Source organism: Megalobrama amblycephala, linkage group LG17 (genome assembly GCF_018812025.1).
Source record: "Megalobrama amblycephala isolate DHTTF-2021 linkage group LG17, ASM1881202v1, whole genome shotgun sequence".
NCBI lineage: Eukaryota > Metazoa > Chordata > Actinopteri > Cypriniformes > Xenocyprididae > Megalobrama > Megalobrama amblycephala.
In genome coordinates this window covers 37,444,846-37,471,926 of record NC_063060.1, presented here as the reverse complement: position 1 = coordinate 37,471,926, position 27,081 = coordinate 37,444,846, and the positions used below count along the sequence as shown (strand labels likewise).

The 27,081-nt window shown below is 35.5% G+C and overlaps 1 protein-coding gene across 1 annotated transcript; it reads right to left on the bottom strand.

Moving 5' to 3' along the window:
- Positions 1-954: 954 nt before the first annotated feature.
- On the bottom strand, positions 955-27,078 carry dars2 (aspartyl-tRNA synthetase 2, mitochondrial). Its single transcript, XM_048163321.1, has 17 exons — positions 26,578-27,078; positions 26,405-26,504; positions 25,020-25,086; positions 24,778-24,879; positions 24,584-24,679; positions 23,370-23,493; positions 23,229-23,275; positions 20,520-20,626; positions 16,273-16,342; positions 15,760-15,939; positions 13,841-13,948; positions 13,054-13,116; positions 10,075-10,227; positions 7,953-8,171; positions 4,230-4,340; positions 3,712-3,787; positions 955-2,482 (listed from the first exon to the last, which is right to left on the bottom strand). The coding sequence occupies exons 1-17, from the start codon at positions 26,753-26,755 to the stop codon at positions 2,289-2,291; spliced, it is 1,995 nt and encodes a 664-aa protein (XP_048019278.1). The 5' UTR covers positions 26,756-27,078; the 3' UTR covers positions 955-2,288.
- Between the last annotated feature and the right edge of the window lie 3 nt (positions 27,079-27,081).

Below are 27,081 nucleotides of genomic sequence, written 5' to 3'. Positions count from 1 at the left end.
AGCCTTATTAATTGCTTAATTATCTCATTAATGTTAACTCTGCTTCAGTGTTACTTTAACACTATTTAGAGAGGGACCAAATGTACTCTGAGCAGAGCTGATTTAACTCTGGGGATTTTACTGTGAAACCTGTACTAGTAATTTTTTTTTTTTTACCAAAACACCAAAAGTTTTACAGTTATCCATTGATTCAGTGATTAAATTTGGGTAACTGAACTCTTGTGTGCTGTTTAGGGTGTCTTGTTCTCAGATTATAAATTAAACCGGTCGTAGCAAAAATCTTTGGCAGCTCTATTATTCAGACGAACAAATTTCACATATTGCAACTCTAGCGTTATTTTTAGGAACAATGAAGTGGGAACACACTGCGAACATGTTCACCTGTTGCAGCTTATGAAATAGACAGTCACAACATGTCATCAGGAGAAGCGCTGATTTCAGCCCTCCAAATCTTTTTTGACTGAAACTGACAATTAATTTTTGTGCTGTTTCAAGAGAGTATTTTTGGTTGCTGAAATTTCAGTGCATCACTAACTGTATACAATTCTTTTTTTTTCTAGGGAATACAAAATAAGAAAAACACTGTATGGACAAAAAATATATATATTTTTGAACATCTGTGTTCCACATAAGAAAGAAAATCAAACAGGTTTGGAAATACAAAATGTGAGTAAATGATAACAATTTTCATTTTTGTGTGAACTATCCCTTTTGAAGATGACTACAGGATAAAAGGGCAAACCAGAATGAAATCAGATCCTGGTCCTAGAAGAAGAGCTCTATATTAAAGACACAATATGTAATTTTATCCACTAGAGGTCGCTTATTCAAAACAAAGAGGTAGCTTGACGACACCTTGATTTTGTGGAATCATCGGAGGTGTAGACTTCACGTCTACAGCCAGCGGAAAAGAATCTGACAGGACTCGGGCAGAAATGATATTCATGAATGAGCTAATGTATTAAAGATTTATTACTGTATGAAGCAGGGTGTGGCTGAAACACAGCTGGAGAGCAGTGGAGCTTTTATTATGCTGCAGACGTCATATCTTCCAGTCATTTGTATGTGGGCCAAAGCAGCTCTGTTTTATCATATTACATACATTTGTGTGTTGAAAGTTGTTATAGTGCTACTCTGTGCATTCGATCGGCAGCTACTATGAGACGCTCGTTGCACACTGCAGTAAGCTAGATCGATATTAGACATGGTAAAACATGGTACTCAATGGTAAATCAAGAAAACAAGATTTAAACAATAAGACTTAATGTATTGAGCTATATAACATGATTAATTTTCTGTCAACAAATGTATCCAAACAGTTGCTCACCTGTCTAATAAAACACAATATATTAAAGTGTCTTTGGTGTTTCCACCAAAGACACAGAAATCGAGGATCATTTATAGGTGATGCACGGACACGGTCCGTGTCCTGGTTAAAATTGCTTATTTCTCTTGATTTAAACATTTTTGGTAACATTTGGGATAATATAAGTACACAAGTCAACAAAATATATAAGATTGTTCTAGTGGTTTTTGGATATTATAATCTGAAAATCTTAAATATTGTGCCTGTTTAAAACAACCAAGTTGAAATTGTCTCTAAAGCACTAATAGAAATGTACCGAACATGGGCAGGTACTTCAAGTAAACATGGTCATGTAAATAGGTGATGAGTGGGTACTTAAGAAAAAGTCATTGGAAGAGCAGCAAAAACAGCATGTCATACACAAAGAACTTTGTTCACAGCTTGGTGGCCAGCGCACAGGTCTGTTTTAAAACAACACTGGCTGTAATGAGTAGCTGTACCTGGGCATGAAAAATGAGCATCTGCTTTTGCAGATAAGGCATCGCTGAGAAAAACTGAAATGTAGCTTTATTTGGTATGTCTGGTGGTGGGAAGAAAAATGTAGGATATGATGCATGCTGACTTCACCACAGGGCATGTGGAGAGGGGGGGGGGGAGCAATGTAAAATGACGGAATGGAACAACACTGCCCCCTACTGAAATATTCATCCATGTTCTCTCTGGATTTCACTGAAACAAATTTCATTACAAAAAATGTACAGTTGAAAGCACTAATTACAGAGTATGTATATGATGAGAAATCACATGACTGATCTATTCAAGCAGCAGACGAGAAGAGTTTCCTGATGTGAAGGACACAGACGTCACCTTCACACTGAAGATGGTGCTCAATTCTCTCAGGACAGGGAGTGATCCTGCTCTTAGGTCCATCACCAGCGTGGGCACAGATGGTGAAACATACACATATTAACCATTTTAGTGCTTACATTGAGTTCTGTTGACCCTCTGTATCTGCGCTGGGCCAGACCACAGAAATATGGTACGGCTTCAGGTCTTCTTCAGAGACGAAGTCTGGAGCGTGACTCATGAGGTCGTGACCTCTGAAGGATTTTGGAAAAGCTATGACATCTCTGATACTGGGAGCTCCTACAATGATGGACACCAGTCGATCCAGCCCTGTTCAGAAGAAAAACAGCAATTTTATAATTATTAGGAACGCACAACATATTGGTTACATATTGATTATGCATTTTATGTGTAATTCATTAATATAATTGATATAGAGAATTTTAAATATTTTTGAAAGAAGTCTTTTCTGTTCACCAAGGCTGCATTTATTAAAATACAGTAAGAACAGTAACATTGTGAAATATTAGCTGAATTTTCAGCATCATTAGTCCAGTCTTCAGTGTCACATAAATCACTCTAATATTTGCTGCTCAAGAAACATTTCTTATTATCAATGTTGAAAACAGTTGTGCTCTGTTTAATATGTTTTTATGGAAACCGTGATACATTTTTTCAGGATACTTTGAATAGAAAATTTGTAAGATCAGCATGTATTTAAAATAGATTTTTTTCGCAACATTATAAATATTTCTATTGTCACTTTTATTCTATTTAATGAATAAAATTCATTAAAAATACAAATTTTATTTTATAAAAATATTAATTTCTTTAAAAAATAATTACTGTATATGGACCAAAAACCTTTGAATGATAGAGTTTTTATATTAAAATGCCCACTTTAAGTCTTTAAAAACAATTATAACTATATAAAAATATATATAATAATTAATTATATAAATACATAAAATGTACTAACACTGTAAATGTAATCTTTAGCAAATCTCAAAATTAATATCCATTTTTCATACTGTACATTATAATGTTGTAATGCCTAAATTCACTTGCAGCATTTAAAACTGATTTTAGTTTTTAAGTAGTATATAATTTTATCGCTTTTACAGCTATTGATCCGTTACTGGCTATCACATAAAAATTATTCGAATTTCAAAATCAGTGTATCCCTAGTAATTACACATATTCTCTCAAATGTTAAAGACATATTTTATACTCTTTAATCTTTATAATGTAAACAAGAACATATTAATTTAGTTTATCACAGGTTATGCAAGCTGTAAAAACAACTCTAGTTCTGCCATACACAGAAATAAACCCAAACAGAAGTTCTCGAATGATCAAGGGCACTTCATGCTTCAGTTTACTGTCTCAAACTGAAACAAAGCTGCCAAAAAATCTTGGCTGGGCAAGCAATTTCAGTTTTTGAGCATGACCGTTCCACTTTAACCAACAGGAGAATGTAATCAACAAGGCCTTTCGTCACAGTGGTACCCAACAACCTTGCGAAAGTCCAAGGTAGCATGTGCTGAATGCTCACTCACCTAATGCGATTCCACCATGAGGAGGGGCCCCGGAGTCCAAAGCCTCCAATAGATGAGAAAGAAGCGATGGGTCTTCCTATAACACAGACAACATCAAAAAAGACACATTGGACCTTGTAATTGACAGCCTTTTCAGCTTGAAAGGGAACTGTTCATATTCTCGCCATGTATAAATCGTACAGATCCATACAATTATAGATTAGTGTCAAGAGAGTAAATAGACCTTCAGAAATATTTCTTTTGTAGACAAAACACCATAATGTGATGTTTCTTCTCCCTGGCTCTTAAGATCCAAAGCACTTGTGTTGTTTAAAGACAGTTAAATATAGCTTGATGGGTTGCTACAGCGACCAAAAGGGTAGTCGGTGGTGCGGGGGTGTTAAGTAAGAGTCACAAATAAGAAAATGGTGCAGTCAGGTATCTGGACATGTCTATTACAAGTGCTTTAACTCGCTGTCAGAGTAGCATTAAATGATGCACTTTGCTTGCTATGTAATTTTTCACTCTTGTTCCATTACCTTGAGAATCTTGTCCAGGACAAACAGCTGCTGAGAGGCATTGTGGATTCGAATTGAACCTCCTCCGATCTCACAGCCATTCAGCACCAAGTCGTAATGCTGGCCACGCACCTGGGAAAGCAGATAAACAAGTAGGGGAAGCGTGTGGAATTCAGACCGAGATCATACATTTCCTTTATGATAAACTAGGCTCCTGACTAGACTTACAAAGTGATAAAACCACAGAGTAGTGCTGGGTGTCACCAACTACCTCACGGTACGATGCACATCTAAACACATAGTGGGGTGTAAATGCCTGAGACTACCAGAGAAAATGCTTCTATTGTGTGGTTTTTTTTTTTTTAATACACAATTTTTCATTACAAATTCTGTTATGTTATCTAATGCTACATGTATTTTCAGGTCTAAATAAAAAACAAATACATTTTTAATGATGTCTTGTGGACCCTACTGTATGTCATGATTCAATACATTGTGATGAACCATGATGATATCATGAAACTTCACTTTTGTCCTTGACTTGGATCATTTGATGTCAGAGGTCAGTTCTTTTGACTGGTTAGTTACAAAACAAATCAACTTTTTTGTGACTTCTCCATTACATTACCAGTCGATTGTGATTACTAGATAGGAATTTAAAAAAAAAAATTTGATTCGGACCAACTCGCTAATGAGTAATTTAGACCGATTTGTGAACCAATTTGACTAATTCATTGAAATAAAATGATTCCAAAGAATGATTTACTCATAAATCAGCAAACTTTAGAGAACAACAAAACTAGAAAAAATTTCACTTCCTTTCAAAAGAAAGAATACTTTTATTCAGCAAGGGTGCATTAAATTAAAGGTGCCCTAGAATTAAAAATTGAATTTATCTTGGCATAGTTAAATAACAGGAGTTCAGTACATGGAAATGACATACAGTGAGTCTCAAACTCCATTGTTTCCTCCTCCTTATATAAATCTCATTTGTTTAAAAGACCTCCGAAGAACCTCCTTACGTAACAGTCGGGATCATTAATATGTATGCCCCCAATATTTGCATATGCCAGCTCATTTTCAAGCATTGGACAAGGGCAGCCAGTATTAACGTCTGGATCTGTGCACAGCTAAATCATCAGACTAGGTAAGCAAGCAAGGACAACAGCGAAAAATGGCAGATGGAGCAATAATAACTGACATGATCCATGTTATTTTTAGTGATATTTGTAAATTGTCTTTCTAAATGTTTCGTTAGCATGTTGCTAATGTACTGTTAAATGTGGTTAAAGTTACCATTGTTTATTACTATATTCACGGAGACAAGAGCCGTTGCTATTTTCCTTTTTAAACACTTGCAGTCTGTATAATGCATAAACACAACTTCATTCTTTATAAATCTTTCCAACAGTGTGTAATGTTAGCTTTAGCCATGGAGCCTCAAACTCATTCAGAATCAAATGTAAACATCCAAATAAATACCATACTTACGCGATTAGACATGCTGCATGACGAACACTTTGTAAAGATCCATTTTGAGGGTTATATTAGCTGTGTGAACTTTATGCTGTTTATGTTTTTTTAGGCAAGCGCGAGCTCCGTGGGCAGGGGAGTGTGAGGAATTAAAGGGGCCGCAGCATGAATCGGTGCATAGTTAATGATGCCCCAATATAGGCAGTTAAAAAAATTAATTAAAAAAATTCTATGGGGTATTTTGAGCTGAAACTTTACAGACACATTCAGGGGACACCTTAGACTTATATTACATCTTGTTAAAAAACGTTCGATGGCACCTTTAATCAAAAGTAACAGTATACATTTATAATGTTATTTAAAGGCGCGCTAAAGTTCCTTGAAACCCACAGCATTATTTAATGAGTTGACATAATTTCCACTGAAACAGGAAGACAGAGTATGACATATCGATCAGCTCCTCCCCTTTTTTAAAATAGCATTTTGTTTATATCACAGCTCGGTCAGAGTCGTTGGGCTAAGCAAAACTGCAATTTCACCCTAATCTCTAACGGTTTCTAATCTCCTCCATATTGCTTTAAAATATAGCATTTTGTGCAGAATTCAAATGGGTCCGATACATTTTAGCTGCTGTGGTTCGCGTGACACTAAAGCTGGGCACACATTTAACGACTAGCTAAAACATTCTAAGACTGAGCTCAACACACAGCGATTGTTTCCTTCGACTGAAGCAGATTAACATACTTACACACGGAAACTGAACACCGATTGTAATCGCCGACTGAGCGCAACTGGCTCTAACTGGACGCATTTGAGCGCGATCGATCAGTCATAAGTATTAATTTACATTCATAATCGGCCTTACAATCGTTAAGTGTGTGCACGGCTTAACGTGAAACCAGACTTCATTCGCCCCAATGGAAAGCATATTTACACTGTCTGAATCGTTCCCTATCCCCTATATAGTGCATAGGGCTGGGCGATATATCGCATGCGATTCTCACGCGCATTTCGTCAGTAAAGCTGTAGATCACTGAAAAGCCACGCAATATCGCGTTCATTATCGAAGGCGATTCATCTGCGATATGAACGCGATATTGCGTGGCTTTTCAGTGATCTACGGTTCTGTCTATTAAATGGCGCTCCATTTGAAAGCAGGTGATGGCGATTTAGCGGTAATCAGGGAACCGGGTTTACTGACGAAATGCGCGTGAGAATCGCATGCGATATATCGCCCAGCCCTAATAGTGCACTATGTGCCATTCACCATGTAGAAAACAGTAAATGTGTGAACAAGTGACCGATTTCAGCTGCAGCTTCAGCATCTATTTATAATGAAGGGGGCGGGATGCTTCAGATTTTAGAGAGCATTTGATTGGACAGAAAATTGATGAGAAGTACAGCGTGACGTCATCAAAATCATTGATCCATATTGGCAGAAGTGAGAGACTGTAAGTTTTGAATGCTTATATCTTCTAAATACAATTTTTTTCATTGTTTTGGAGCACACTAGCTTATAGATAACAGTAAGGCTAACAACAAAAAGCCAAAAGACTTTGATTTTATGCGGACTTTAAAATAAATGTTGTTCTTCGTGAAATTTCTATTCATCAGTGAATACTGAAAAAGATTTATGACTGTTTCCACAAAAATATATAGCTTTTTTCAAGAGTGATGATAATAATAATAAATGTTTCTTGAGCACCAAATCAGCATATTGGAATAATTTCTGAAGGATCATGTGACACTGAAGACTGGAGTAATGATGCTGAAAATTCAGCTTTGCCATCAGAAAAATAAATTACATTTTAAAAATATTAAAATAGAAAATAGTTATATACACTGTGTACATTTACATATACGATAGTTTATACTGTATATGTAGTGTATGTATGCATAGTGTATCTCTAGTGTATATCAATCAGCAGAGAGGAAGAAGAAGCCGAGAAAGTCGATATTTATATAGTATGTGGGTGTTATGCAAGCAGACAGTTCTTGTTCCCAGTTACTGGGGAGTGTCTACACCTCTGACAGCAAAACTGGAAACAGGTCTTGCAAATTGCATTATCTGAAAACCCTAGCCTGTTAGTAAGATACAGAAAAATAAAATAGATCGAAAAATAGTGCACTCCCACATACACCATATACAATATTGTATATTCACTATTTTAATCTTCATAACTGTCAAGGTTTCCTGTCCTGTTTCCATCAAAATGCAAAGCTATAATTCTGTAAGGTTAAAAAGACAATCTGTGATGGGACGGTACATACCTTGTTGGGTTGGGTGTACAGCAGATGGGCGTCCTCGGGGACTGGAGCCGTGAAGGGATGGTGGGCAGACTCAAGCATCTCTGGATCGTCCTCTTTGGGTAAGAAAAGGGGAAAGTCCAGTACCCACAAGAAGTGAAAGACAGAGGGGTCACGAACAGGCACGCCGTAACGCTCAAGCAGCTCCGCACACTGCAGTCTCAGCTTCCCCAGCAGAGGGCGCTAAACATGACAAAAGAAATGTCTTTTTTTTTTAACTTATAGATAATAGTAAACAGATATCAACACTGACAAGAAATTATCGGAAAGAGGTAATAGGTTCGGGACATGTTGCAGGCTGGACTCGAACCTGCATCACCCACATGAATTAGCTTGTTTTTTAATATTTTCAATTGTATGTTTAATTTTAAAGGTGCAGTATGTAAATTTTAGTGGCATCTAGCGGTGAGGTTGCGGACTGCAATGCACCCCTCCCTTTCGGAGAAGCTACGGTGGCCGTCTGGCCGACATGTCATCGTCTGAGAGATCAGAGAGTAGCCTGTGTGAAGCAATGAGGTTTCTTCTTACTTCTAACAAAGAACGGTCTCTGCTTCTAACAGACCAGACGACAACTATTACTACTACTACTTTGTGCATATTCAACGTAGTGACAATGCAAGCCTCTAAAAACAGGAACGATTTAGAAGAAGACCAACATAGTGACGAAACGTGCTCTGTACAGTGTTTGTCCATTTAGGGCTGCTGTAGAAACATGCCGGTGCATAACTGCAACTTGACATGGAGGGGGGACCCGCGGTGTATGTAGATAGAAATGGCTCATTCTAAGGTAACAAAAACATAAAGGTTCATTATGTAAGGTCTATATGTACCACTGAAAACATAGTTATCTATATTATATTGCATTTCTGTCAATAGATCCTCCCAAATTTTACACATTGCACCTTTAAATTTAAGTTTTAGTCATTTTATATTTGGGGGGGGTATTTCTTTATAGCTTAATTTTAGTAATTTAATCATTTTATTACTTCAACTCAACAGATTTTGAGAACATGTCTAATTTTCATTTAAGTTTTCTAAGTTTAGGTTTTTCATCTAATACTTATATTTTATTTCAGCATTTTTATTATGAAATCTGAAATTTGTAAGTTTTAGTTTATAACAACACTTTTTTTTTTTTTCTTTTTTTTTGTCCATACAATGAAAGTCAAAGGGGTTCGGTGTCATTTTGGACCCCACTGACCTTTATTTTATGGACAAAAACAGAGAAACATTCTTCATACTATCCTCTTTTGTGTTTACAGAAGAAAGTCATACAGGTTTAGAGCAACATGATGTTGAGGAAATAATGAAAGAATTTTCTTTTTTGTTTGATCTATCCCTTAAACATACATAAAAGATCATGAATGTTTCAGGGTAAGAAACAGAAACTTCAGGATAGCCTTAAAGGACACAAACTGAGGTGCTACAGATAATATGAGAGTGACTTCTAACCATGGATTTGTCATTTTAAAAATTAAAAACATTTTTGATCATTCATGAAACAGCTAAAAATGAAACTGCAAGAGGCTTTTACAATTCATGCATTTGGGGGCAGTTACATGTTAATGGATGCCAAGATCTCTAAAAATATATTTGAGGAGCCAGATCTCCCTCAGCTCTCATTTCTCTTGCTTTCTGCACCAGCATCTCCATTCATCCCACAACCTCAGCACACAAAGCTCGCCAGTTATCCCAAGCCATCTCCCACATCTCTGCTTTGTCACTAAACAGCCGTCTCACTTTGTGCCAAGCTCACCATCTGCACCAGCCCCGAGCGAGAGCTGAGGCACGGAAAAGATGAATATTCTTTTAAAAGTGATTAGATCATGTCAGCATTCCTCTGAAGCCATATTTTCTGAAAACCCTTAGTCATCAATCACTTTAGGGCACACATATTGATGGAATGGTACTTGAGGACCATAAATAGGGATGCTGGTCATTGAATTATTTACTCCAACACAAAATGGTTTGAGGTCCAACTGTAGTTTTGCTTGAATATTCGCTCTCATGATGTGTTTATGAAACTGAATCAGCATGGTTATATGAATCTGTGAGAGCAGGGAACAAATTGGAGGCGGATACGCACCACTTTCTCCTGGGGTCCGGCCGTGATGAAGATCAGGTCTCCAGCATTGGCCTGGGCCATCTGGAGCAGCTGCTGTTTGGCCGTGTCCGAGAGCAGTCGGCTGAGAGGGGATTTCAGTGAACCATCTGCCCTTACTGGAGCCACGCTCACCTCCTGTACAACACACGGCGCAAGCACAGCAATGATCATCCATTTCCTCCACCGGCCCGTATTCAATTTCCATTGACAGCATAGGGCGCAAACTCTTGAGCAATCATCAGTCTCGAGAACACTGCGGGCTGGTTTCCCAGACACAAACGTAGCCAAGACCTGGACTAAAACCGATAGCAATGGAGAATCACCTTTGACGATGCCATTTAGTTCAAGCCAAGAACACTTGCTCAAAGTTCACTTTTCATTTATACATACAGACAGAAAAACATATATAGAGTGTTTGCAGTGGGAAAACTAAGCAGAACAGTCAGCTATCATAAGTATTAAAGAACATTTTTCTTGTTTTTTATTTACTGTATTTATTTTTGGTAAGTTGCCTTTATTTTATTGAATAGTAGAGACTTGACAGGAAGCAAAGTGGGAGAGAGAGAAGTACGGCATCGTAAAGTAAAACGGACCAGAAATCAAACTTGAGTCACCCCCGAAGCAGTGTCCACATGGATTCTGGCTCTGACAGAAATATTTAAGAACATTAACAAGTTATGTCCCTCATCATTACTCTTGACATTTATAACAGACTATTATTAACACAACATTCCCCTTTTGACAGGAATTAGATTTGATTTGATTTTTTTTTTTTTTTTAAATATGATCAAGATGTACTTTTTAGGAAGGATATTAAAGGGATAGTTTTCCCCAAAATGAAAATTCTGTCATCAATTACTCACCCTGATGTCACTTTTGTTCATGTTCAGAACACAAACGAAGATATTTTTTAATGAAATCTGAGAGCTTCCTGTCCCTCCATAGACAGCTATGCAACTGACACTTTGATGCTTCAAAAAGTTTATAAAAAGATCGTAAAACTAATCCATATGAATTTTAGTGGTTTAGTCCAAATGTTCTGAAGAGACATGATCGCTTTATATGATGAAAAGATGAATTTAGGCTTTTATTCACAAATAAACATTAATCAACGCACACATCAGACACAGGAAACAGAAGCTCAAACATGTTTGCTTGACGTTCGAGAACCACTGAGGTTCATTCTCGTGTTACGCATCACGTTTGCGCTTCTTCAAGAACCACTGAGGTTCATTCTCGTGTGTTACGCAGCACATCTGAGCTTTCCAAAGATGTCGTTTTCACACATCAAGCAAGTACGGTTAAGTTTCTGTTTATGTTTGCTGATCAATATTTCTATGTGAATAAAAGCCTAAATTGCATCTGTTCATCATTTAAAGCAATTGTGTCTTTTCAGAAAATTTGGATTGAACTGCTCAATTCATATGGATTAGTTTTACAATTTATTTATGAATGTTTTGAAGTGACGAAGTGGTAGGGGCATAGACTGTCAATGCAGGAACAGAAATCTCTAAGATTTAATTCAAAATATCTTCAATAGTGTTTCAAAGATGAACAAAAGTCTTACAGTTTTGAAACGACATGAGGTGAGTTTTAATTTTTGGGTGAACTATCCCTTTAAATATATTATATTACTATACACTTTACAGTTGGGGGTAGGTTATGTTAAATAATACTAAACAAACAAAAAATATGGTAACATATTTTATAAATTTATATTTTGTAAAATACTAATGGCAAAACTACATTGATATACTAAAAAGTATCAGTTCATAAGAGTCATTCATCCAGGAATCAGTCAACTACACTGGTTGTTCTATATGGTTTTGATTCACTAAAAAGATCTGACTAATAAGAGTCATTTGGTAGTCAGACTTCACTGGTTGTGCTTTATGTTTTTATCCACTACACAAAAAAAATGGCTCATGAGAGTCATTCGTCTGGGTTTCATTTAAACTAAAATGATTATGCTTTATGGTTTTGATTCACCAAAAAGAAACAAATGAGAATAGTCAATCATTTGGGAATTGGTTAGACTGGTTGTGGAATATGTTTTTTATCCACTTGAAATGGCTCATAAGAGCCATTTGTTTTGGGAATTTATTGTTTTGTAATGCAATAAAGAGTTCCATTATTGTAAGAATGCATGTGCAATAACTGCACCCAACATAATTTGGTTCCAGTATTCAATTTTTTATAGAACCAGTTGTGTGATTTGTTTAAATTCCTAACCTTCAAGGGACAAATTCTGTCATAATTTTCTCACCTTCATGTCATTCTAAACCTTTATGACTTAGGGTATTCTGTGAAACAAAAAAGAAGGTATTCTGAAAAACTGTTTTTGTATATACAATGAAAGTCAAAGGGGACCAATGTTGTTTTGGACCACACTGACTTTCCTTATATGGAAAAAAAACACAAACAAAATATCAAAACACATTCTTTTGTGTTCGGCAGCCCAAAGAAAATCATAATAACTGAAAATAATGTGAAAATAATTATCATCATGAGCAATAGTAATATAGATTCTTGCCTTAAGCATCACTAACAAGAGCAGACTGAGACAAAATGCAAATTAGTATTAATTTTTATCTTAGTACAAAGCACTAACACATTAATTAACATGAAAAATTGATCAAACAATTTTATATTATATATTATAAGCTATAAAATATGAATGTCCTACGTATGGGGACAAGGGGAAAAATACATTTAGCATTCCCTTTATGAGACTCCATATATGGCCTAAAACAGATATACAGAACTGTGTTCCTCTAGTGAGGTGAATCCTTGCCTCGGGGTAAGTATGCTGTGTGTTACATTTGACTGTTTTACTACCAAATCATCCTGACTTATTGATTACTTTCAGATAAATATTTCAGGAGACTTCCCACGATGTGCATAGACTGAATGCTGGTGATGTTCCATCAGCAAACAGAGGGAGAAAGACACAAAACTCACCTGACCATACTGTGTCTTGGCTGCTTGTTTCAGGAACTCTAAGTCTTTGCCCTTCAGGTGTTTCTGTGGAAGAAATGCCACACACAGTTAGCTTCAACTACTTCAGAGACAGTATAAGGTGAAAGAGATAGACCACTCATTGAAATATGAATGGCAGAAACTGAGTAACTTTTTAAAGAAGCTTGAAAGTGATTAAATACAATAGTGAACATGTGAATTATATTAATGATTATGCTCTTTGATTTCCAGTATGAGTTAAAAGGAATGAATTTCTGGTTTGGCACATTCCCGATAAACAGGAATGAGAATTATAAGGAATTAATATTAAAATTTTGTTCAAAACTGTTCATCTTCCAAACCGTGTTTTGTCTTATCCTGAATCACCTCGGTATACTCGGTATAGTGTTTATATTCAGAATATTTTAGACCTGGCGGGGCGACAACCGTTGTGGAGTATCCCAGTACCTGCGTGGCTCATCATATACATAAACAGAGAGAAGTAGCTTTGCTTTCGCAAGACGCATGTAGTTTTGTTTAATAGTGTACCTTTAACAATTCTTTTAGTTGAGGTATAAATAAAATGCATTTCATATTGAATTTACTAATGTGGTAACTTTTTTTACCAGCTCATAATAATTATTTGTTCATAAACCAGGCTACACTAATTGCGCTGTCTGTTTTGAATCACTAAAATTAACCGACTCAAAAGATTCATTTGTTTGGAAATCAGTCTACACTGTGCTGTAGATTCAGTGTTGGAGCATCAGAAACAGGATCTTCGGATTACCATTCCTTCTGGGACGCAGATAGCCTGAATGCAGCCACTTGGTTCAAGAAGTACATCTTTGATGAACTCAATTTGCGTTCCCTGGAATGCTGTGGTGACATCCACAAGCTGAATACAAGAAAACACATCAGAATTAAATTGAGTTAACTATTACATCAGCCTAAAGAAGGCAATACACAAAGAGAATGTAAACTTATTAACCAGATAATTTGTGTAAATTTACTTATTAATACCTTATGAAATAAACAAATATATTTCAAAAATTAAAAATAATATAACTTAAACAAATAGAAAAGCAAACTATAAAAGAAAATGTAATTAAAATAAATATATACACTACCATTCAAAAGTTTGGAGTGAAAGAAGTATCTCACCAAGGCTGCATTTATATGACCAAAAATATGAATTAAAACAGTAATATTGTATCATATTATTACTATTTAAAATAACTAATTTCTATTTTAATAAATTTTAAAATGCAATTTATTTCTGTAATAGCAAAGCTGACTTTTCAGCAGCCATTACTCCGGTTTTCAGTGTCACATGATCTTTTAGAAATCATTATAATATGCTGATTTGGTGATCTAAAATATTTCTATTTCTATAATTATTAATGTTGAAAACTGTTGAGCTGTTTAAAATCTATGTGAAAACCATATCTTTTTCTCAGGATTCTTTGATTAATAGAAAGTAAAAAAAAAAACAGCATTGATTTTAAATTGAAAAAAAATAAATATGTAACATAATATAAATAAACGCTCAATTATAATAAATTTAATGCATCCTTGCTGAATAAAAGTATCATTTCTTTCATTAAAAAAACCCTTACTGACCCTAAACTTTTTGAACAGTAGTGTATTTAAAGCCCCCTCCCAAAAAAACTCATCTTTGATCAACAAAAAGAAATATTTAAATGTTTTTTTCCTGTGAAAAAAAATCTTCATGCCTTAAAATAGTTTGAAAGTAACTCTACACCCTTACCTCATTTAATATACACTGATCTATGAATATGCTAATTAGCCCCGCCTCCACTCACTCGCAGTCAACTTTACTGAGGTAAACGCTGCACAATGGTATCGCTCTTTACAACATCGGACACATAACGGTAATTAATATGATTAGCCTTTTGCTTGACTACATTATCAAACAGCTAATAATGTGTTGCTAATGTTACACAAACCATGTTCCCGTTCACCATGTCAGAGTCAGACAGCTGCCTTCTAACAATCAGTATTCTTAGAAACCCTTTGAACAACTCAGAACGTCAGTGGAGAAAGGCATACAGTTCATCATAACATCATAATATACATCATAAACCCACTATATTGTTAAATCTACCCAATTTTTCATATCAACAGAAAAATATACTGGGATAACCTGACTTTTCTTGACTCCCCTGCTTCAGAGCAGTTAATGATATGCTAAAGCCCGTAGGCATGTTGATGTTATTGGTTACAAAGTAGTTTGTGACGTCACAAACACCAGCAATTTCAACCGCGTCTTTAGATCAATGCAGTTTTAAAAAGAAAATACTCAGCAATGGTGTTGACTTATGAATTTGCACATGGTTTGTCTTAAAGCATATTAAAAACACCACATAGACATATAAACAACATTAAAAACTTGATTTTCACCACAGGGGGACTTTCATCTCCTATTTTTCGAAATCATCACAGATTCAGCAAAGGTCTCTAAATATACGAGCAGAACTGAACGCATTCAGGACGCACAACGGTGCAAGGGAACGTATCATGAGAGATTCACTTTTAATTGTTGAGCACCGCATGAAAATCTGTGATGTGCGGGGAAACAGGATGCCAGCACAGCGTGATGCCAAGGACGGCCAGCATGCAAACAACCTCATTGATGTCTTACGTCCAATCTAGGATGATGTGTACAAAGAAAGAACGTGCGGTCACCTTCATCCCAAATCTAGTGTCTGGTTTGTCAACTCCGTAGTCTCTCATGGCTTCCTCATAAGTCATGGAGGGAAAGGGAACATTAATCTGTCCTTTGTCCTCTGGCCAGGAGTACTGAACCAAGCCTTCAATCAAACTCATGACTCCAGCCTGGTCTACAAAGGATATCTCAATATCCACCTAGGAGATGTCAACACAGAAGAGAGAAATGAGCTTTGTTCACACTGCACATGAATCAGATTTGTTTTTCAGACAGTGTCTATAACATGATTTTGCTTTTGAATGCAGTTTAAGATATTTATATGTGTTTTTTGCAATTCAGATCATGGTGTTTAGTCTGAAGTGAGAATCCGGCAAAGCCTATTAGCAGCTCTCAACCTTGTGAATGGGAGTTAGAGCAAGACACATCATTAAAACACTCAATATTCATCTGCATCAGAAGCGAGCCCCAGCCTCACAGATATGTCAAACGTGCTGCTGCATGTTTCCTCCCAACTTTTAGCACATCATTACCTGTGTGAATTCAGGCTGTCTGTCAGGCTTGGAGCCCTCATCTCTGTAGCAGCGAGCGAGCTGAAAGTACCTGAGATTGCAGGAGATAACCAGCACGTAAGTGACTGTGGGCCAATATTGACTGACATTTTTAAATCATGCATAGCATATCATTTTCCTTTGACAGACTTTTCATAGAACTAGCCTGCAGTCCTGGCTTAGCACAACTATTAATTCAAAGAGACGTGCTGCCAAAATTGAAATGAAAATGAGACTATTGTGGTCATTATCATTTTTCAAAATCTAATAGAAACTAGACGTTTGCATTTTCTGAATTGACAATGACAAAGGTGCTTGCCTGTGTAAAAATGTCAACACAATGCTAGTGTGTTCTGGGTGGTTGCCACCCTCTCTCACACTTTGGTTCGCCTGGTTTCACCCCAACTTTATTTCACAAAAAACTTTTTAAGTATTTAAAGGTGCACTAAAGAAAATAAATAAATAAATACATAAATAATATACACTACCATTCAAAGGTTTGGGGTCGGTGAGAATTTTGAAAGAAGAAGTATCCACGGCTAATTTATCTGATCAAAAATACAGATAAATAAAAATAGTAATACTGTGAAATATTAATACAATTTAAAATAACTGTTTTCTAATGTAACTGTTTTTCTATTGCAAAATGTCATTAATTCTTGTGACGGAAAGCTGAATTTTCAGCAGCCATTTCTCCAGTCTTCAGTGTCACATGATCCTTCAGAAATAATTTGAATATGCTGATTTGACATTTATTATTATCAATGTTAGAAACTTTTGTAAACCGTGATCTATTTTTGATTAATTTAACACTCTCGGGTCGGCGGTCACACCGGCGTGACCACCGCGTTTTTTTCTAACCAGTGTGAAAGAGACTCAAAATACTCTGTCAATGTTGCACATACAATTAAGAGTTATACACCATTTTAATCTGTGGAATATCTTCTTCCATTTGTGTACACTCAGAGTAAAAACAAAATGTTGTGCTTTTTGCAAAATAAAGAAAACTAACATGATGCGTGATCTCTCATCTCCCTCTGAACAAAGTCCAATCTGATAGTTCTCAGAAAATTAACTGTAACTTAGTGAATACTAATCACAAAAAAATGAGACTTCTGTCTAAAGAAACGTTGAAATGTCATCTTTTAAATCATGTAAGTCAAATCGAAAACAAAAATTCTGTGTTTATGTAATCTGTATGAAAAGAGAGCCATGTCAGAAATCCGTGATTCAGCTCATTATCCGCTAATGCGGCCACACCCACGGAGCCAGCGCTATTCAGAGGCAAATTCTGAGGCAATGCATGCATTCATCGTCTCAATCGTGTATTTATTGTCTTGAAAAGTGTTTATCTGGATGCTAAAGCCATGGTTAGCGAGCTCTAGAAGACATGCAGTTAGTTCCTGGTTCTTGTTCTTCTTTATATGGATTTGTGGACTAAAGGTGTACAGAGCGCCTTCCGGCTACATGTATGAATTGAAAACAGTATCCAGCGTTCATAGTGAAGACAATAAATATTGAATAAATATTACTCCTCTGTATAGAAAATTGACAAACATATGAAAATCCATCAATATTTCTCCAAATGCGCATGCTTTAAAGCTAAAAGCCTATATGAAATGCCATAGAGGTAACATAACTGTTCAGACTCTTTGCATCACAGAAATACATTATATTTTAAAGAATATAATAGAATACCATCATTTTAAATTGTAATAATATTTCACAGTATTGCTGTTTTTTCTGTATTTACTGCTTGAGACATGATCAACAGAGGGTTTTTTCACAGCCTACCTGACTGAAAGAGCTCATTATTTATGCAGGTCATTAGAGCTCTTTATGCGATTCTTTTGTCTTCTCAGGTGAGAATCACCCATTATTCATGATGATTCACGCCTCCACGCATACTGTGTTTCTTGACCAAAGATGTTTTAGAAAATTTAAATCTCTCTATTGTTTTATATGAACAAGCAGGCAGCATAATTTTTACCTCATTTTGAAGCAAAAACTCTAGTCTACAACCTCCAATACCCAGAAGTCTTGTGAACACAAATTTAATATTTAATTTTTTGGCTTTATTTCAGTGACTTAAGTTTTTTGTTTTTTCAATAACCATGCATAAACATTATTCCTTCAAAAATACAAACATTTACATACATGTTCCTCACATATTATTGTAGCCTAGTTTGTGCTGAATACAGTGTAATGACACTTTTTCCATTAATATGTTTATGAACAACTGAAAAAAGCACAAATGTCAGGGCATGTCAAACCTTCTCCAAGGCCCCAAAAAACCTCAGACCCCTGAGGGTTAACCTAAAGAGTGTTGAAACTTCTTCTCCTGCGGTCCAGTTTGTTTGAGATGCGACCTCTACTGTACAGGCATATATACAGGCATATATTTGCATATATACTTCAAGCGAAATCAAAGAACGAACTGGTGTGATGTCATTTTGAACAAAATCAGACCAAAGCGAAGTTCGTTTTGTGTTCGTTTCAGGAGTTCGAAACAGGGAACAAGGAAGAGAAAGCTAGGACTTTACACATAGATGCTGACAGCCACGACTCCTCTGGAGCTACTCCAAATAATGCCACCAGAGGTTCTGGCTCAAAACTGTGTTTAAGAACGGGTGTGAAATATTGATCGCCAGAAACGCTCTAATTTAGGGCATGTCTAGAACATGTGAATTAATGATCCCTCATCACATTTACATCTATTGCATATGGGGCTAGTACCAGGAAACATTTTAGTTAGTTTAACTTTGGATATATGAGCTCTGTGTACTACTTTGAACTGTATAAGTGAATGGCGAGCACACATTGACGATGAGTGGACCTGTTTGAGAATACAGTTCCATGTGTCTTCAGAAAGTGGTCTGTCAAGGTCTTCATCCCAAGCTCTCTTTATGTTATTTATCAACCAACAAAGTTTAAATCCCATCTGGCTAGCACACTTCCCATTAAGTTTACGCAAGTCAGTAGATGGAGAGTAGACATCTTTAGTGGTTGTTCGAACACATTCCTCCACATGAGCGTTTACACTATGAAAGCAATCCGGTAGAATGTGTTTTAGACTACCTCTGGAAGTGGTCGAAGGTGGACAAGCTCAAAATGTTTTACACCCAGTTTACACCTGTATTTAACGTTGTTCACTTGTTTCGATCGACCAAAAAACATCTTAATACTAGGCGGAAACAGGGCCTAAGTAACGAAATTAGTTACTTTTTTAGGGAGTAACGCAGTATTGTAATGTATTACTTTTAAAAGTAACTTTATGTAACACTGTTCAGTCTCATGTGATCAATTTAAACTTTTGAATAGTAGTGTATATTTATAGTAAAAATAATAAATAAAAAGGGAAATCATAAAAGGTGAACCCATAAATTTACATTCATTTTGCATTTGCCATCATCTCACACCCACTTACATTGAAAATTTATATAAAATATAAATTTATATAAAAAACTATAATAATTTCTTTATATATAAATACTCTTTAGCATATCTCTAGTAATACATTACAGCAATACATTAATTTTCAGTGTTTTATCTTTTAATTTATTTAGAAAAAGTTTGCTTATCGCTTATAGTATCAGACAGAATTTTAATAATCACTGCATCTTTAAAAATGCTGTATTTTTTAGATGTTCAAACATTCCTCTTATGCTCATTACAACATTTTTACATTTTTAATTAAACTTGTTGGGCTCCAAAATTTTATTTAGAGTGTCACTGACTGGACTGCGAAGCAAAGTCATCTTCATCATTTGAATGAATGTGTCCTTGTCAACTACTCGCATGGGACCTAGACCCCTTTAATAAACAACCCTTGAAAACAAAGCTAAACATGTCAGCAGCAACCCACTCAGTGACTGATGTGCTAATACAACCTCACAATTCTTGCCTTTTAATTCCAAATTAGAGAAAAATCTTCAAAAAAAAAAAACCCAGCTACAATCCAAAGCAGCATTCTAAAGCATATCACACCACATATGCCGCATACATGTCACTGTTTTGGCATTTCACACAGCATTGGAACAAATGCAGTTCTACAAATTTAAAAGCTAAGAATAATACTGTCTGATTCCAAGAGTATGTTGGCCAACAGGATGTAGCTTTGTTTTTAAGGTGCTGTCAGTCAGTGAAAGCAGAGTTTAGTGAATGTGCCAAGCATCTGACCACAATCTATGAATATGAAGAAAATATGATATGAAATATGATTTTTTTACCGGTCTATGCCAGCCACCATAAGAAGCTGTTTGAACTGCTGTGGGCTCTGTGGAAGAGAATAGAACTTCCCAGGGTCTCCAGATGGCACCACAAATTCTTTGGCACCCTGAAAAACACAGTTACACTTGAATAAACTCTGTGTATTCCTGCCTCTGACTGAGAACTGAATCAGCCAGCATATCTCAAGCCAATCTGATAAATGAAAGTCACATTATGAAATATAAAAAGAGAAGCAAAAATAATTTAGCATTAAAGTTTTAGAAGTTTTTTTTTTCTATCTATCTATCTATCTATCTATCTATCTATCTATCTATCTATCTATCTATCTATCTATCTATCTATCTATCTATCTATCTATCTATCTATCTATCTATCTATCTATCTATCTATCTGTTCAAAAATAGATGGCTCTGTGTACAGAGAGTCCTCCTACAGGTAAGATAGATGGTTATTCACCACCTAAAACTGTATTCATATTTCATTTAGCAGACATTCTAACATTGTAGATGATCATCTGCCCCCTACAGACCACCTTGCTGCAACTACCAGGCCTTGTTGTGTCATGTTGCAAATTAGACTTTTCCTCAACTGAAGGCTGTTTCTTGTGATGCACCAAAATAAAAGTGACAACAGTATAGAAAAAACACTGTAGTTATGCATGTCTCAATGTTGGAATACGCAATCGATTTTAAGTGTGTTGATCATGTTACACATTATGTGTGAATGTAAAAAAAATGCAAAAATGGCATTGAATAATTCACTATTCTCACTCAGCCATGATTCATTTATTCCGCAACCTGAAGTGTCCAGTAACAGCGGGGTTACCTTGATTAAGTGTGTTGTATTCAGACAATAATACATGTGTGTCAAAGCTTTAAAAGTAATACAAATTCAACACAGATGTAAAAGTTCCTAGCACAACAAAGCCAGAGGGAGGAAGTCAGAGTGATGTGATTGCTCACAAAGTTTCGGATAATGATCTGGCAATATTTCGCACCAGCTGTAGTTTGTTGTTTGGGCAAGCCTTACAGGGGTGTCTTGCAGGAAACAAGAAACAGAAGCATGAGTCACCAGAGAGGCAATGAAAAATAAGTTCTCATGAATGCAACGATTCTGCAATTACAAAATGTTTTTTATGCTTAGTATGTCGAGCTACATGTTGCATTATATTCTATCTTTCATTTTTTTTTTGGATTTGGCTCAGTAAGTATTATATTTGTATTCTTTTATTTGATTATGAGTGCAATTTACATTGTTGGAAGATAAAGGTGCCCTAGAATTAAAAATTGAATTTATCTTGGCAAGAATTCAGTACATGGAAATGACATACAGTGAGTCTCAAACACCATTGTTTCCTCCTTCTTGTGTAAATCTCATTTGTTTAAAAGACCGCCGAAGAACAGGCGAATCTCAACATAACACCGACTGTTACGTAACAGTCGGGGTGTACGCCCCCAATATTTACATATGCCAGCCCATGATCAAGGCATTACACAAGGGCAGCCAGTATTAACGTCTGGATCTGTGCACAGCTGAATCATCAGACTAGGTAAGCAAGCAAGAACAATAGCGAAAAATGGCAGATGGAGCAATAATAACTGACATGATCCATGATATTTTTAGTGATATTTGTAAATTGTCTTTCTAAATGTTTCGTTAGCATGTTGCTAATGTACTGTTAAATGTGGTTAAAGTTACCATCGTTTTCTGCTGTATTCACGGAGACAAGAGCCGTCGCTATTTTCATTTTTAAACACTTACAGTCTGTATAATGCAAAAACACAACTTCATTCTTCATAAATCTGTCCAACAGTGTGTAATGTTAGCTTTAGCCATGGAGCAAAACCTCAAACTCATTCAGAATCAAATGTAAACATCCAAATAAATACAATACTCACATAATCCGACGCATGCATGCAGTATGCATGACGAACACTTTGTAAAGATCCATTTTGAGGGTTATATTAGCCGTGTAAACTTTGTTTATGCACTGTTTAAGGCAAGTGCGAGCAATTAAAGGGGCCGCAGCCTGAATCGGTGCATTTCTAATTATGCCCCAAAATAGGCAGTTAAAAAAATTCATTAAAAAAAATCAATGGGGTATTTTGAGCTGAAACTTCACAGACACATTCAGGGGACACCATAGACTTATATTACATCTTGTAAAAAAACGTTCGCTGGCACCTAATAAATAAACACCCATAGAATCTTGGTGGTCATGGCCACGTTTTTTAAATTCCTATGAAACACAAAATAGTGTTTATCTGAGTTAGCAACTGGTCTTATGTTTTGGCAAAGTCCCTTTCAAGAAAAGTCTGTTCAATTGGCAGCCATATTTGTAATTCCTCTGGGCAGCTACTTCAGGCATCCAAGAAGAAGTCTTATCTACTTGAGGGAATCCTGAAATCTCAAAAAACGCTTCCTGAACTCACAATTAGATAACATATTTCAATTCAGAAACAAAATCTGCTATGAATTGTCACATAAATGTTGCTCAAACAGCTATTTTTTCTTTTTTTTACACTAGACCAACCAATGTGCATGTGCTGTCCGTAGCACGTGTCTTAATTAAGAGGGTGGGACTTATTCCATCATATTGCACACTGCACTTTCTCCTGTTATCATATAAGTGATATAAATGCAGTCTTTGCATATCTAAAGCCTTTGGTTTTGGTTATAAGAATGATTTATACAGCAAAAATACCTACCCCAGGTGTTCTTTTAAACAACGTTGGTGTTTCCACATCCACAAATCCTTAGGGAAAGACAGGTAATGCTTAGTGAGTATTGGGGTACATTAACAAAGCGCATATATGCACAAGTTTGAAAATTCCACTGTTAATCCTCACCATGCAAATTGCAAAGGTACTCCCTCATTTTCATCACCATTTGTGATCGCAGTCGTAAATTGTACTGCATCCCGGGTGACCGAAGATCAAGATAACGATACTGCATCCGGAGGGATTCTGATTTCTTCAAGGCAAACATAAGATGATTAAGATGAAACAAAAAGATTAAGATGAAACATATCAGGGATTTTTTTATGCTACTTGGATAACATTTTTTGTCTGGGTCATAAACACTGTTTAGCCAGTGAACCTTATTTAAATAATTAAAATAACATCTGTAATGAAATTCATTGGCTATTCCACAGCAAATGAGAGAAAGTGAATATCACAAACACTGTCAAGAAACACTACAGGGTCATATTTAATTCAATTTTTTCAATTCAACAAAAATTAATTTGGTTTTCATTGACAATTTTTCATGATAAATTACAAAATATATATAATAATCTGCCTTTAATTAACGCTGAGTTTAATAATAATTGCAATAAAAACACTGTCTCCAGACAAGACATAATTACACACTATTTGTAGGACAAAAAAATGTCCTAAAAATAGGTTTCAAATTTTTTTCTGTAAAATATACACTACATTTGGGGTCAGTAAGATTTCTAAAAGAAACTAATACTTTTATTTAGCAAGGATGCATTAAAATGACATAAAAAGGTGACAGTAAATTATTTTATATTGCTATAAAAACTATTTTAGATAAACAGTTCTTTTGAACTTTCTATTCATCAAAAATCTATCACGGTTTCTACAAAAATATAAAGCAGCATAACTCTTTTCAACATTGATAATAGAAAAAAGAAATGTTTCTTGACAGCAAATCAGCATTTTATGATGATTTCTGAAGGATCATGTGACACTGAAGACTGGAGTAATGATGCTGAAAATTCAGCTCAGGAATAAATTACATTTTAAGATATATTAAAATAGAAAACCATTATTTTAAATATTACTGTTTGTTTTTTTCTGTATATTTGATCAAATAAATGCAGCATTGGTGAGCATAAGAGACTTCTTTCAAAATCATTAAAATAATAAACAAAGAAGCAAAAGTTTTAAACGGTGATGCATATTTGCACAGATGCACAGATATTCTTTGTGAGATTCACCCTAGAACTATTGCAGACAAAATTAGAAATACTTCAAAATTAATTTAAAAAAGTAATGCATGCAACACTTTTTAAAGAAAAAAAAAATTATTTACTTACTTTGACAAATTCTTTAATCTCAAACGGCAGCTTTCGGCAGGTATTCAGCACTTTCATGCAATCAGCACAGACCTCAATTTCTCCTGTGGACATTTTCTAATATTGAATAAAAATGACAGTTTTACATATATTTCACATTGACTAGTACAGTATCAGACTTTTCTCTTTGTGCATATATGAACAGGCATAACAACCTTATTCTCCTGTCCCTCTGGTCTACGTCTGACCCGTCCTTTGACCATGATGACCGACTCCACCGTGAGGCCAAGAAAAGCATTCTTGAGTTCAGATTTGGACTAATGGATTGAAGTGTCAAAGAAAATTTTTATTTTTGATGAAAACACTAAAAAATAAACCAACATGTGAGCAGCACCATAATTTTTTTAATAACATTTTAATTTATTAAACAATACAAGAAAGAGAGCTGTGTTCCTACCTCATCCTGTGGGATAAGTATTTGCACCAATCCACTGAAGTCTCTCAAGATCACAAAAAGATCTTGCCTAATGTGTCAAGAACAGTGAATGTGTTATAGCGATGAGGCTCAGTGATATTCGCAAATAAGCTTTGTGTCTCAAAAAAGGAATTTTTACGTTTATTCACAATTGCAAGTTATAAACTCATAATTGTGAGTTTACATCTTACTATTGATATTTTTCCTCAGAACTGTAAATTCACAATTGCGTTTTGAGTTTACATCTCATAATTCTGACTTTTTTCCTCAGAATTATGAGTTTACATCTCACAATTTTGCTTTTTTGTATCCGTTAAAAAAAGTAACTGTGAATTTTTATCTCACAATTCTCACTTCTCTTCTCAGAATTTCAAGTTAAAGGATTAGTTCACTTTCAAATAAAATTTTCCTGATAATTTACTCACCCCCATGTCATCCAAGATGTTTATGTCTTTCTTTCTTCAGTCGAAAAGAAATTAAGGTTTTTGATGAAAATATTCCTGGATTATTCTCCTTATAGTGGACTTCAATGGACTCCAAACGGTTGAAGGTCAAAATGACAGTTTCAGTGCAGCTTCAAAGGGCTTTAAACGATACCAGACGAGGAATAAGGGTCTTATAGCGAAACGATCGGTCATTTCCTAAAAAAATACAAATGTATATGCTTTATAAACACAAAATATCGCCTTGAACATACTTCCGCCAAAACAGCACTTTCATATTCTTCAAAAAGCTTACGCTGAATGTCCTACGCCTTCCCTATTCTATTTACAAAACGAACGCGGCGCCAGTTTCTTTTTTTTTTCTTAAGTAGAATAGGGAAGGCGTAGGACATACAGCGTAAACTTTTTGAAGAATACAGAAAGCGGAAGCACATGCAAGGCAATCATTTATTTATATAAAGCATATACAGTTGTATTTTTTTTTCAAATGACCGATGGTTTCGCTAGATAAGACCCTTATTCCTTGTCTGGTATCGTTTAAAGCCCTTTGAAGCTGCACTGAAACTGTCATTTTGACCATCAAACACTTGGTGTCCATTGAAGTCCACTATAAGGAGAATAATCCTGGAATGTTTTCATCAAAAACCTTAATTTCTTTTCGACTGAAGAAAGAAAGACATGAACATCTTGGATGACATGGGGGTGAGTAAATTATCAGGAAAAGTTTATTTGAAATTGAACTAATCCTTTAACATCTCACAATTCTGAGTTTATATCTCACAATTCTGACATTTCTCTAAGAATTGCGAGGAAAAAAATGTCATAAACTCCCAATAAAGTGTTGAGATTAAGAATTGTGAGATCAAAAGTTGCAAATTACCTTTGTTTTTTTATTCTGTGGTGGAAACAAGCTGCCATACAAACCTCAAGTACTGAATCCAGCCACATAAAGTAACTTCTTTGTCTACATGACTGGAGCACAGTTCTCCACATGTGTGGCTTCTCTGTGAAAAACTGCTTTGACCTACAAGAAAGAAGAAAAAAAGATTTTAAAAAAGACAATTGCAAATACATAGTCTTGTTCAAGGTCACATTACCTGAAGTGTAAGTAGAGCAGGTTCTGGAGATCTTATAAGCCCATGCTAACGAGTTTGTAGGTAGAGGAGGTTTTGTGGAGTAAATTTGATTGACAGAAGCTACTGATCTCCTGCTGTACACACATCTCAACACCTGCTGGGCTGATCTGAGAAAAAATAATCTGGATTTGTCTGCCATTGTCCGCTATGCGAGGTCTTGGTGTCTCTGGCTTCATTTAACCTTTGTTCTCTTTAAGAAATGAAAAGATACTTTTCAGCTGTGTCCATGTCTTTTTTGTGTACGCAGTTCTTTCAGTTACATCCTTACAGTTAATGTAACACTGACGGAAACATTAGTTTTTCGTTTATCTTGTACATACGTCAGTCTACAAAATACAAAAACATAGGCTTATATGGCGTATAACAATAAGTAAAATAAATCTTAATCCAGTTGAATCTTCAATGACATTCTGTATCGTGACAGTTGAGAAGTGCTACATACAGCCTTTGACACGACTAATCAAA

Bases quoted from the DNA above. Each gene is read 5' to 3' on its own strand.
- dars2 (XM_048163321.1), bottom strand. From the start codon at position 26,755: ATGGCAGACAAATCCAGATTATTTTTTCTCAGATCAGCCCAGCAGGTG. The intron at 20,627-23,228 runs GTAGGTATTTTT...TGTGTTTTTCAG, and splicing joins TGTTTAAAAGAACACCTGGG to GGTGCCAAAGAATTTGTGGT. The intron at 15,940-16,272 runs GTAATGATGTGC...GACATCTCCTAG, and splicing joins GACAGCCTGAATTCACACAG to GTGGATATTGAGATATCCTT.